The sequence below is a fragment of the Capsicum annuum genome, chromosome 3 (assembly GCF_002878395.1).
Source record: "Capsicum annuum cultivar UCD-10X-F1 chromosome 3, UCD10Xv1.1, whole genome shotgun sequence".
NCBI classification, from domain to species: Eukaryota; Viridiplantae; Streptophyta; class Magnoliopsida; order Solanales; family Solanaceae; genus Capsicum; species Capsicum annuum.
In genome coordinates, this window is record NC_061113.1 from 261481578 (window position 1) to 261492777 (window position 11200).

The following is an 11200-nucleotide window of genomic DNA, read 5'->3' on the forward strand; positions in this document are numbered from 1 at the left end:
CAGTCTTAATCATTCAATTTTCAGATCTAGAGACAATATCTTAATCATTCAGATGAGCACTCAAATTCAGACGTCTGAATTTTAAAAAAACAAATGTAGCCTAAGTCTTATAAACCAAAATTAAATCAATAAATACTTCCTCTAATCCATTTTATAAGTAATCTTAATGTAAATAAGTGAATTTTTCAATGTTCAAAAGAACTATTGAATTTAGTTTTGAATATTTATTTTTTCATTTAATGAAATTCTTAAGTGTTTCACATATTCTAGGATAATAATTTAAAAATAATAATGAAAAATAATCTATTATTTACGTTCTTAAATTTTTTTCTTTAGAGATATGTCATGTTTTAACAATTCGATTAATATAAACTAGAGAGAGTATAAAGCGCGATCTACTTCCTCCCATTTCAGAAATATTCGAAGAGGTAAAATAAACACATAAGTTGAATTATTTTTGAATTTTTCAAACTGATTAAATAAAATTACTATAGTATAAAAATTTTAATATATTGAATCAACAACGAAGGAGAAATAAACACACCATAAAACCCATTAATTATAGCGCGTCATTATCACCGCTTTATTGTCACGTCAATACGCTGGTGAGCGTTGCCATCGAAGTGCCCACAGCCCATAGCTTTTTGTTAATTTACCGTTTGACCCATTGGAAAACCCTAGCCCCCACCCATCCCAACATATTCACCCTGCTCCACTTGACCTCACTGTCCCTCAAACCCCAACATATTACCATCTTGCCATCCCCTTCCCATTCTCCTATAAAATCGTCACCTTCGTTTCTACTTAGGTTTGCCGAATTAGAGAGCTAAACGGCACTTTCAAGGTATTATTTCCGTTATTTTCTTCCTTTTTATTTATCAAAATTACCTTTTCTAACAATGGAGCCTTCTTCTTCTAGAAGCAAACATCATAGTTCAAGTTTTCATCAACATTTTCAACGATCCACTTCACCTTCGGGTCGGTTCTGTTCGTACTCAATGTCTTCAACTTCATCGACTTTTTCCAGTTTTTCCAACAGGGACTCCGATATAATGACCCGATCCACATCCCCAACCCGGGTCAATCTTCGCCGATCCGTTTCCCCATCGCCAAATGTACGCTTTTCTGCCTCCGCCGGCCGTTCGATTTCAGTTTACCCTCATCAACAGAAGCAGAATAGCAGAGCTTTACCGTCGAATCAGAAGAAGACTTGCATGTGCTCACCCACTACACATCCAGGTTCATTCCGTTGCAGTCTTCATAAGAACGTTGGCCAAAATAGAAGTCATTCAAATTCGTCGTATCGATCGAGTTATCATCTGAATATGCGGAGATCGGCCATGACGAACTCGCTTGTCCGTATCGGAACGGTTGAAGGTGACCTCGTCAAAAGAGCGCTTGCTGCTTTGATCCGTCCATCGTCTCATCATCTCAGACGAAGAGACGATTTTCAGCCACGACCTAGCCGGCTCTCCGTCATGTCCAAGGCCGAATAACTTACGAATTTGTGAATCGTTTTCATGTACAGTTTCAGATTTAGCGCTTTTGCAGTTGCGACTTGCGAGTGGATCAACTCAGGGATGAGATGACTCACTCGGGGAAAGGGCCTTATGCGTTTTAGTAGTTTTCAGGCGAAAACCTCCCCAACCCCAAAAATTTTGTATTTTTTTTTTCTGTCATATACAGCTTTCAATATATCATAGTACAATATATAAAGTTTTAATTGCATCATATTAAGCATCGAGTTTCTAAAAACCTGCGTTACAATTATCTTCTGGAGTTCCAAATTGTGATTTGTATTTTTTCTACGTTGCTTCAAAAATGTTTCCGTGTTTAGATGTGTTAGATCTTCCGAAAATGCACACCATTTTTGGGGAATCCAAGGCGCCCCACCTGGAGGCAGTTTCGCATTATCAAAGATTCGAGGTTACTTACGATAGCTTTTTTTTTTTCCCTTTTGCATCTTTTGTAGTGGATGGTTGTCTATTAGAATTTCAATTTCAGTGCAACTGCCTATATTTGGTGCCATTTGATTTTTACCTATTTGGAGGTTTATTTTTGGTTAGTTGGTTGTTAGTTCATTTTTTGGTGATTAATGTGCCTCTTAACAACTGCTGTTGATGCTAATATATTGTACTTCATGGCGTTTTTTTACAGGTTTGAATTTTTCCTTGGGAATCTCTGGCCTGTGGATCATGACAGTGTGACCTCTTGGTGATTTGATCAATGACCCAAAGTAGTACAGATGGACCAACAAAAAAAATTGAAACTTTTCAGCTCTACAGTAAAAGCGAAACAATATAATCAGCCAATTTATTCCCAAAAAAGCCCTCCTACTCCTACCAAGTGAATGAAAAAGTGAAATTTTTCCCACTAAAGAGTACTACTTGGAAGATTCAATATGTTTTCCAACATGCCAGAAGGGAAAGAGAAGATTAAAAAAGTGACTCTGTGGGGCAAAGAAATTAAATTTCTTCTGCTTAGTTAGACTTTTAAACCAAGATTTCAAAGGTGTGTTAGATTAGACTTCATTGGCAAAATGATGCCAAAGAAAGAGAAATGTTATGTGGGCGAGTGGGGTCGGGTCCTTTCTTTAATTTAAATCGAACAAATTACACCGAAGGCAGCGTTGGCAAGTCTAAAATTAAAGAGACCTAAAATTGATTATTTCAACTGCCATTCCAAATGTTAGTATATTTTTTCATAAAAGATTAATATTTTCTGTAGTAATTTATTTGACTCAGTTTGATTTTTAGTACGTTTCAAAAAGTCTCAACAAAATTAACATGTTTCTATATTTAAAAGTAGTTGTAATTTTAAAGAAATATTAATTTTATTTATAATTTATTTTAGATTATAAAACTTTTTTTAAAAAATTCTTAGTATTTCTCAAATTATGTGGTAAGTTAAACTATATAATTATAAAATTTGGGGTATGAGGAAGCACGTGGATGGTTAGCCGTGTTTGATGGAGCTGGTACAAGAAATAGTAGGCTCCTCAATATATGCTTTACTGACATCTTCTTGCATTGTTCCTCATTACTTAAATGACTATACATGAGATTAGATACTTTTGGATTAATTATACAGTAGTAGTATATTATTCATTATTCAATTGGTCCTTATAGCTAATAACGGGGGGTGCAATTTAAGACTTATTGGCAGTTGGCGCTAACTAGTGTGTGATCTCAGAAGTGAAGTCTGAGTAACATAGGAGTGAAACGAAGATGTAATGAAAAATACTTTTAAATGATGAAGTATTGACACGTAAACGTTAGAGCAGTGCATGGGAGGAGACAAAGACAATGTAAACACTCTTTCTTTTCAACTTCGAAGGCGTAATGATTCTTCCATTGTTAAGAATTATTATCAAATAAATGCTCCACTACTTTACAAAATAATAATAGTATCAGTACAACTTTGTATTTCATATTGTTTTTTTGGGAATCTCCGGTATCCATTTTGAATTCGGACAAGAAGGGAGATTTAATATCTAGAACGAAGAGTGAATACCTTGTCGGATCACTCAACTACTATGTGTAATGTAAGACTATGCCTACTCCTCCTCCTCCTCCTAGCACTAATCAGGTTGTAAATACTATAGATGTTGGGACTCTACCTAGCTCATCCGAAACAAGTACTTTTGTAATAACAGAGCCAACAGGATTAGCTCCCTGTTTAAATAACAATCTTTTTTTCTATCCACAAAAAAATTTTTTTGTGCTCATCTCATAGTGGTGCGGCAAAATGGAGAAATGGGCCCATACTTCATATTACCTTGTATAATTTTGGGGTCTCAGCCCAAAGACCAATGGTCCATGAAATCCCAGCGACATGAATAACAGCCCATAGGTTTGTTCCAACAATTTTCCCTTACGTAATAGTAACATATAATTGAAGCCTTACATTCCTCATGTGACCAGTAATAGTAAAGTTTAATTTAATTATAACTGGAGTATGGGGTGAATTAATTTGATATATTGTGCTCTCTTTTAGTGCTAGTGGTGATAACTAGAACATCCACTGTTTTCAACTGGTGTAACTTTCTAGTGAAACATTTAAAAAGATGTAGAGATTTGTCAAGATAATAATTAAAGCAAGGAAACAGGAATGTTGTTGGGTAGTAGTAATACTTAGGTATTGCCCTTACTTTTAACTTGAGTTTACTAGTTTTGAGGGGTCTTTTTAATTGCCCTGATGCATTCATGTAATGAAATAATGGAGTACTTTCTCTTTGTAATTTTCGCTGATATTTACCTTCTACAATAAATAAAGATGACGTGATAGTATAAAAGTTATATTTATACAGACACTATGAAGTAGGAATATGTGTTTGGCGTTGTCCACATCACGAAGAAGTTTTTTTTATGTAGTGTTGTTCTTCATAACTTCGGCGGGTTCAAAGGTTGGTGAACCTTTTGATATTTGATATTTATGCCATCGAATCTCAGTAAAAGGTACAACTTCTGGACTCCATGGAGTTGCCTAAAAAGTTTTGAGATCGAATTTGTCCACGTTATTACACTGTCTTGTCCTCTACCATAGTTCCCTATTGCTATGCTAGCTTCCTTGGAATACTACCTTGCACTGGAGGCAACAGTTGACTTTCCCTTCTTTATTGTGGTCCCAAGAGGCGTAATAACCAACTCCTAAACAAGACAGGAAAACCTTTAGGCTTCTTCGTAAAAGGAACATCAAACGTTTACTTGGAAAACACGTTATACCTGTTGGTCTTTTTCAAGTTGTTCCTGCTTAGTTTGGACTCAAAAAGATTTGATCTTTTCATATTTTGGATGCAGATTTTGTAGTTTCAAGAATGGCTGTACTAAAAGAAGGAAGCAGACCACCATGGGTAGGTCTTGCTGCTGCTGTTTGGGTACAGATAGCAGCTGGTAATGCTTATACTTTCCCACTATATTCCCCTGCTTTGAAATCAGTGTTGGGTTTTAGTCAGCAGCAGCTTACTATTATTGGAGTGGCAAATGATATTGGGGAGAATGTTGGGATTCTGCCTGGCATAGCTTGCAACAAGTTCCCACCTTGGGTTATTTTGCTTCTTGGTGTTTGCCTTTCTTTTTTTGGCTATGGTGTTCTTTGGCTTGCTATCAGCCAAACTGTGCTCTCCTTGCCGTACTGGGTTGTGAGTTCTTGATTTCTTTTGCTTTCTCTCTTTCTTTTTCCAGTTTAAGTTCTGTGATCTTCCTCCGATTATTTATCTATTGTTTGTTATGTATTATTTGCTATGCCTTGTTCTACCTTCTGTTGTTTAAACTGCCTTATTATGTGTTACTTGAGCTGAGGGTTTTTCAAAAACACCCTCTCTATCTCCACGAGGTAGGGTAAGGTCTGCGTACACTCTGCACTCCGCAGACCTCACTTGTCGGAATACACTTGGTATGTTTTTTTTTTTAAGTAGGGGGTGTGGTGGGATGGGTGGGAGAATGATTGTACTCTAATTGATTTCAGGTTTAGACTCCTAAAGCTGTGGAATTATGAACTACTGTTCTGATATAGAAACACTAAGTTATCGTGAATGCTGATACTGGGGATAATATGTTCAATTTGTGGTACTGTTCTTACATCTAGTTTAAAGTCATGAGATTGAGCTGCCCATCATAATCAAATGTGCCATTGGATTAGACATAAATTCATTTCTTTGAGCATTTGTATCTTAACTCAACTCATAAAAAACCGAAACGTATCTTTAATTACTGGAATGTGGACTCTGCATTTAGCTTTTCATATTGTAGCTTTAAATCCCAAAACCACGTGCTTTGATTGCAAGGGGGGTTGTGACCTGAGTACACACATGTGACATGAATTCTTCTGTTTATCCCTAGTGTATGAATTCACGTCCAGTAAACTATAACTTTAGCTTGGATTAGATCTTTTTTCATTGTTTAGACTGGAATAGACGTCTAGTTGAGAAATAATTGGAGGAAAATGGAAATACCAACCATTTCTTGTAGGCTTGTCATTTTGATTATTTTAGTACTTCTGCAGTAATCTTTTCGAACTCTAGAGATTCTAACGAATAAGATGTTAATATCCGTGAATGTAAGTGCAAAGATCTCAACCTTATAGAGGCCCATTTCTTGCCTGAGATTACGGTTTCTAGAGTTTGGCTGATTAACCTTCACAGAATGTATTGCTTATATTCATCACATCTCGTCATTATTGCATTTAAAAGTTGTTTAAAGAAAAAGTAGCACATGCTAGATCTTGTTGTATAGTTTCTCCTTTATTTGTGCTTACCCTATCTGATCAAATGCTGCTGTGGATGTAATGTTTCTTGCACGGACCTTGATGAACTTCCAAGTTATTCCCCCTGCTTCCTTCTGCTTTAATTGCCGAGCTAACTCTATCATGTGAATCTTTCTGGCACAAGAGTGGAACTATGAAGTGAAACATCGGATATCAGCATCTGCTGATCTTTCTTTTAACATTATTTCTCATATTTAGTTAGCCTTGTTACAAGAATTTGATGCAGCGGTAGATAGTGAGTAAAATCATAGATAGTAAATATATCTGCAAAATGCATCTAAAGGTTCTGTTAACTTTCCCGTGCTTCCAATTTTACTCTAAAAATCTAGCAATTCCCCTATTTTTCTTTTCTTTTCCATAACTATCAGTATTCGTGGAGGAGTAATTATCCTTAGTTTCCTCCATAACAGTTTTAGGTCATTGCATACAAGCAGAATAAGTCGCTCTTTTCTTTTTCTTCCGGAAGTTTTGTCATTGGTGCACCTCTTCCTAGATTTTGCACCCTGGCTCTTTGTCACCTTGTCTATCTAGAGTCTCCTTCAAACCCTTATATTTCTCAAGCTATGCTTTGAAGCGATCAAGCTCTAGGTATTACTAGCATTATATGTGGATAAATTTGACAAGTTTCCGCTGTGGGGCTTTCTCACTTATATGTGTACTAAAGTGCAATTCTTTTCTTCAGGTTCTAATTTTTTATTCTTTAGTGTCTTGGTTCTACTTTTCATCTAGCCAAAAAATGACTTGATCATTTCAAGCTTGCTCAGTTGCAAGTTTGCATATCAGGAGTTGCTTTAAGATGTATTTCTCTTTTGGTATTTCCAAGAGGGAACTTGAGAAAGAAGTATCTGTTTGTAATCACTTCATTAGTTTCTAATCCTTGTTCGACTCAATGACTCTGACCACCTGTTGAGAAGAGAGAGATGTTCTACATGGTCTTCGCTCCGATCAAAATGCAATGTCATTGCTTTATTCTGGTGACATCTTTGATATGTTTTATTTTAAGTATTTGGGGTATGACTTCCATTGACATAATTTCACAATTGATGTTTTTTATGTTTTTTAAGAGTTTTATAACATAGTTTGAGGATTTGTGTTTTACGGACGAACTTGTTCTCATAGTTTTCTCTGTCGATTTCTGATTGAATGCCAGCTTTTTCTCGCACTGGTAGTTGCTACAAACAGCAGTGCATGGATGGGCACAGCAGTACTTGTCACCAATATGAGGAACTTCCCTCTCAGTAGAGGCACTGTTGCTGGCATACTGAAAGGCTATGTTGGCTTGAGTGGTGCAGTTTTCACAGAGATCTTCGCCATGGTTCTTAATAATTCAGCTTCAGATTTATTGCTGTTTCTAACATTGGGAGTTCCGACCATCTGTTTGGCCATGATGTATTTTATACGGGCTTGCACACCAGCTTCTGGAGAGGATTCTTCTGAACATGTCCATTTTCTTTTCACTCAAGCAGCAAGTCTATTGCTTGCAGTTTATCTTCTCACTACAACAATTTTGAAGAACATGCTATCTCTAAGAAGTTCCATCTCCTATATACTTGTTGGAGTAATGGTTGTTTTCTTGATGTCTCCTTTAGCAATTCCCTTGAAGATGACACTCTTTCCATCTCGTCTCAAGAGATCTGGAAAATTAGATGGTTCCTCAAATGATTTGACTGAAGAAGAGGTCAGTTCCAGCCAAACGGCGGCCTTATTAACTCCAATGTCATCAGAAGTAGACCTTGGGAGCTTTCATGAAGGTGAAGATGTTTCTGAGGTGGACATGCTGCTGGCTGTGGGTGAGGGTGCAGTGAAGAAGAAAAGGAAACCTAGAAGAGGCGAAGACTTCAAATTTCGTGAAGCTGTTATTAAAGCTGACTTCTGGCTTCTGTGGCTCGCATACTTCCTCGGTGTTGGTTCTGGTGTAACTGTTCTTAATAATTTAGCACAGATTGGCGTTGCACTAGGTGTAAATGATACAACGATATTACTCAGTTTGTTCAGTTTTTGCAACTTTTTGGGCCGTCTTGGGGCAGGTGTTGTTTCGGAACACTTTGTGAGGTAATAATCTGGTATATTCCCTCCAGTTTTCTTTGTTTCCCAAGAAAGAGGGTAAGGGTGTGCTGAAATTCCCTCTCTCACTCACCTGGCTGGGGGCAAGGGACTAAAATGCTTTCAATTGTAGAAAAAACTCGAAAATGGTTTCGTATATTTGACATTTCTTATTGATACTATTAATATCTATAATTCTATCCATCTACATGGTTTCTAGCTCCTAATTCTTATAATTGATAATGCATTACTTAAGTGCTTAAATGTGTGAGTTCAAGAATGATTTCAATTGATGATTGCCCTGTCGCTTAGTTGTGACGGACAATTATACACTTCTGTCATATCCATTACAGGTCAAAAACAATACCACGAACATTTTGGATGATGCTAGCACAAATCATCATGATTATGACATTCCTTCTTTATGCTTCAGCTCTGAGTGGTACTCTCTATGCTGCGACAGCATTGCTAGGGATTTGCTTCGGTGTTCAGTTTGGTGTAATGATTCCAACTGCCTCCGAACTCTTTGGCTTGAAACATTTTGGCATAATATTCAACTTCATGCAGCTTGGCAATCCAATAGGAGCGCTTCTGTTTTCTGGTCTACTGGCTGGTTATGTCTATGACATGGAGGCAGGAAAGCAACAAGGATTGCACTGTCTGGGCCCAAATTGCTTTAGGCTCACGTTCCTGGTTTTAGCAGGAGTTTCTGCCTTTGGTGCGTTCTTGAGCATGATCTTGACCGTCAGAGTTAGACCAGTTTACCAGATGTTGTATGCTGCAGGTTCTTTCCGTTTGGCCCAGGCTTCTGATCACTGATTGACATTGTTGCCTTTTGCATTTATATGTATGTATATATTATATATGTATATCATCATGTTCCTCCGGGTATAACCAAAAGTTTGAAAGAATGGTTAATGTCCAAGTAAAATTTACTAGTGTTGATTTTCTAATGTTCATTTGGGGAACAGCTTGATGCTTCTATATCAGGAAATAAATACTATGCATTGAATCGCCTGCAAATTTCTATTGTTCATTAATGAAATGTTGTTGGCTGATTCCGAAAATGTAGTGATATAGTATTAGCTTCTTATTCTTAGCAAGAGCTTCTTAGAGTGCTAATCAAGGTGGGAATGGATAATATCTATCCTGCTCGAATCATGATTAGTCAGGTCAGTGGACTATAGTTACTAGATATTTAAACAAAAAAGAGGTACTAACCATATAGATTCCATTTCCACCTTATAAATGAGGTGAAGAGACAGAGCCAGAGATTGCACTGCAAGTCCTTAACACACAGCTCATTATTGTCAAAGTGAACTTACTGATAAATTTGCATTGGTAACTAACTGCCTGAAAGGAAAACAATGTGCTAGGGTTTGATTAGCATGATGCTTTTTGAGAAATAATTATTTGAACAGAATTTGTATGTCACCAATCACCATAATAGCCGTATTGGATATGAAGTTCAGTATGGTAAAAGTTAAAAACACTGCATTCTGCTGCTTATAGACAATGAGTTCAGAAAAATATGATGCAACAATTCCCAAAAACACTTTTTGAAAGTCTAAGGTATCTAGAAGGAAAAACATGAGGATAAATTATGTATATGTAGAGAGTTTGATCAACTTAGGTAGGTTTCAAGTCTTGAAACATTGCATCCCACTTAATCTCTTCAATAGCAACAGTTGGCCAGTTTCCACCATCAACGCCATTCATGTCTTCATCATCGCGAAAACCCTCAGTAGGTGAGCTTGATGAGCTGCTAATCCAGGTATCAGAAGAATCTATCATGAGATTGGGACTTCCATTCGTGAGCATCATCAACCTTCCTTGATTAGTAGTCTGCATTACTGATCTTTCTTGTTTAGCTGCAGTTAACTTCTTGTTCCTCTTCAACATAGATGCTTTCCATCTTTCACTGTAATTTCTCAGAGGCAACAGGGAACCTGAATCTGATCGATGAGTCCACGTGCTCAAGCGCTTGGCAAAATGTTGCTTTGCTTGCCTGATAGCTACAACAAACCAAAAGATATGATTTCTTGAACTACTTCTTCCCCTTTCCTTAGCAGCAAGCTTGAGGATTTCTAGCCTATGTTTGGCTATGGAAATGCCCATACTCTGGAGAAATTCATGGTTGAAATATTGTATATCATCTTGATCAAGTTCATTGTTAGTAAACATAATAGCATAGTTATAAAGAAGAGAAGAGTCAAGGCCAGTTTTGGAGAGCCATGAAAACCAATCCATGTTGTCCCAGTGTATGTGATGTGATTTTTGAAGATGTTGGGAGTTTGCCAAATTTTAAGGACTTTGAGAGGTTTTGTAAAAGAGTTGGGGTTTGGGTGGGAATTGGATGGTAGTTGAAGCTGAGAGTGACAAAAGATGGAAGGACCCGTGAACTAATTAAGACGAATAGACCAGAAAGTCCATAAGTTTGATCAGACTTTTGTTACATATGCACAAGTGAGTATTTCTATCTGTGGGGTTCATTTCTTCCATCAGTCACGGCTTACAAGATGGTTTTTTTATGGACTTCTTAAGTATTCCAGATAAGAAAATTTATTTGCAAACTGTCATTTTCTCATTTGAAAATGAAGAAAGAAAGAAAGAGAGAGAGAGAGAGAGAGGGGATGCTTGGAAGTAATCTTTTTTTTTTAAAAAAAAAAATGATATGTTAGACATTTTGAAAAATAAGTTTTAAGCAAATTATAAAAACACAAAGAAAGAAATTACTAACTAGCGTTTGGACGTTTTGGGGTCTTTGGACTATGATTCACTATTTAGTGTATCTTGACTCAGTCTGTCTCAACCCAGCTCAAGTAACATTAACTAGCTCATTTACTTAATCGATTCATTTTGACCCGCTCAAATTCAACTACATTTATCGGTC

At 36.8% G+C, this 11200-nt stretch overlaps 3 protein-coding genes across 9 annotated transcripts; 2 read left to right on the forward strand and 1 right to left on the reverse strand.

Moving 5' to 3' along the window:
- The first annotated feature begins 732 nt into the window (after positions 1–732).
- Positions 733–1731, forward strand: LOC107862017. 2 transcript variants are annotated; one of them, XM_047409930.1, is made up of 2 exons: positions 733–844; positions 920–1731. In XM_047409930.1, exon 2 carries the CDS (start codon positions 999–1001, stop codon positions 1494–1496), a length of 498 nt encoding a protein of 165 aa, XP_047265886.1. In that variant the 5' UTR covers positions 733–844; positions 920–998; the 3' UTR covers positions 1497–1731. The 2 variants fall into 2 exon arrangements, with proteins under 2 accessions (XP_047265886.1, XP_016562936.1); XM_016707450.2 differs by having other exon boundaries at positions 783–1731.
- A 2199-nt stretch (positions 1732–3930) lies between these two features.
- Positions 3931–9330, forward strand: LOC107862018 (protein NUCLEAR FUSION DEFECTIVE 4). Of its 6 annotated transcripts, none has more exons than XM_016707453.2 (4): positions 3931–4137; positions 4800–5140; positions 7415–8316; positions 8661–9330. In XM_016707453.2, the coding sequence occupies exons 2-4, from the start codon at positions 4817–4819 to the stop codon at positions 9124–9126; spliced, it is 1692 nt and encodes a 563-aa protein (XP_016562939.2). In that variant the 5' UTR covers positions 3931–4137; positions 4800–4816; the 3' UTR covers positions 9127–9330. The 6 variants fall into 6 exon arrangements, with proteins under 6 accessions (XP_016562939.2, XP_016562937.2, XP_016562940.1 ...); XM_016707451.2 differs by lacking the exon at positions 3931–4137 and adding an exon at positions 4180–4457; XM_016707454.2 differs by lacking the exon at positions 3931–4137 and adding an exon at positions 4180–4457 and having other exon boundaries at positions 8741–9330.
- Positions 9331–9680: 350 nt separating this feature from the next.
- LOC107862019 lies at positions 9681–11052 on the reverse strand. The gene has a single exon (XM_016707455.2). It carries the CDS (start codon positions 10555–10557, stop codon positions 9937–9939), a length of 621 nt encoding a protein of 206 aa, XP_016562941.2. The 5' UTR covers positions 10558–11052; the 3' UTR covers positions 9681–9936.
- Between the last annotated feature and the right edge of the window lie 148 nt (positions 11053–11200).

What these genes read in the sequence shown, in the direction of transcription:
- LOC107862017 (XM_016707450.2), top strand. Translation starts at nt 900, where the DNA reads ATGGAGCCTTCTTCTTCTAGAAGCAAACATCATAGTTCAAGTTTTCAT.
- LOC107862018 (XM_016707453.2), top strand. Translation starts at nt 4,817, where the DNA reads ATGGCTGTACTAAAAGAAGGAAGCAGACCACCATGGGTAGGTCTTGCT. An exon ending in TCTCCTTGCCGTACTGGGTT is followed by an intron (nt 5,141 to 7,414) that starts GTGAGTTCTTGA and finishes ATTGAATGCCAG; the next exon opens with CTTTTTCTCGCACTGGTAGT. An exon ending in GTTTCGGAACACTTTGTGAG is followed by an intron (nt 8,317 to 8,660) that starts GTAATAATCTGG and finishes TATCCATTACAG; the next exon opens with GTCAAAAACAATACCACGAA.
- LOC107862019 (XM_016707455.2), bottom strand. Translation starts at nt 10,557, where the DNA reads ATGGATTGGTTTTCATGGCTCTCCAAAACTGGCCTTGACTCTTCTCTT.